The sequence below is a fragment of the Propithecus coquereli genome, unplaced genomic scaffold (genome assembly GCF_000956105.1).
Source record: "Propithecus coquereli isolate 6110/MARCELLA unplaced genomic scaffold, Pcoq_1.0 Scaffold140, whole genome shotgun sequence".
Taxonomy (NCBI): Eukaryota; Metazoa; Chordata; class Mammalia; order Primates; family Indriidae; genus Propithecus; species Propithecus coquereli.
In genome coordinates, this window is record NW_012138303.1 from 4,526,647 (window position 1) to 4,527,738 (window position 1,092).

General features: G+C 68.2%; 1 protein-coding gene and 1 non-coding gene across 2 annotated transcripts in view; one reads left to right on the plus strand and one right to left on the minus strand.

Moving 5' to 3' along the window:
• Positions 1-556: 556 nt before the first annotated feature.
• Positions 557-627, minus strand: TRNAG-GCC. Its single transcript has one exon. It is a non-coding gene; the product is annotated as a tRNA-Gly (tRNA).
• The window catches only part of CFAP126 (cilia and flagella associated protein 126), a 53,553-nt gene continuing 53,084 nt past the window's right edge, over positions 624-1,092 (plus strand). The window contains exon 1 of the mRNA XM_012639514.1: positions 624-768. Coding sequence (XP_012494968.1) covers positions 624-768 — 145 coding nt within the window. The remainder of the gene's footprint in view (positions 769-1,092) is intronic.

The window sequence follows — 1,092 nt, forward strand, 5'->3', positions numbered from 1 at the left end:
GCACCGAATCTGGACCCCGCATTTGCGATGATGCCGTCCGTGTGCTTTTTGATTTCCTCGTGTGGTTTAAGGACTGTGCGACCCTCCAGGGGAATGTGATGTGTGCGCCAGTCTTAAGAGACTCGCTGTCCTTGCTCCGGGTCGGGCAGCCACGACAGGCTTCTCAGGGTGCGGGCAGCCAGAGGGCGAGGCAATGTGGCGAAATGCGAAGAGAAGAGGTGCGGCGGGCGAGTGCAGGCGTGTGGCGGCCGGCGGTATTCCTCGAGGCAGGCGAAATGCGTGCGCGGACTGAGGCGGTGGCAGGCCAATGAAGAGAACGGGGACCAGGTAGGTGTGTGGCGCTAGCGAGGTTAAGCTGAGCCGGAAAGGTGTCTGGGGAGGCGTGGACGACGGGTTCCACGGGGCAGGCGAGAGAGGTGCGGGGGAATTGGGCAGAGGTGGCTTGTGCTGGCGGGCGGAGCTGCTGTAGGACAGGCGCTTTCGTCTCGGGTGGAAGGAGGCAGGGTGGAGCGCCGCCAGGCATTTGGGGCTGCAGGGCCAAAAGGGGACAGCGGACTGCATGGGCCGGGAATCGAACCCGGGCCTCCAGCGTGGCAGGCGAGAATTCTACCACTGAACCACCCATGCGCTCGAGGCGGGTGCCAACAGAGTCTCCCACAGTGGCGCTGGCCACCAGCCGCCGGACGCTGGTCGCCGCCTGCCGTGGGCATCTGCTGCCTTTGAGCGCCCACGAGGGACCCGATGGGGCCGGGAGCCGACGGTCGACCGGTAGGAGAGGCTGAGATCACGTCCAGGGCGCCGGAGCGCGCGCGCGCGCTTAGGGAGAGGGGCGGGTACGAAGGGCCCTGCGCTTTCTCTGTCGCCCAGGGCGGCCGGACCGGCTGTCGGTGTCGCCAGAGGAAGCCGGGAGAGGGACCGGCCCCGGCCCGCGCCCGGACGCCAGGCGGGGCCCGCGAGGGTGGGTGGAAAGGACGGGATGTCGGGTGGCGTGCCTCTGGTTGCAGAAGTGCGCGGCTCGGAGAGCGTGTCGCTGTCCCCGCGGCAGGAGCTGGAGGGCGAAACGGGGCGGGGGGCTCTCCACAGCGGACAGAT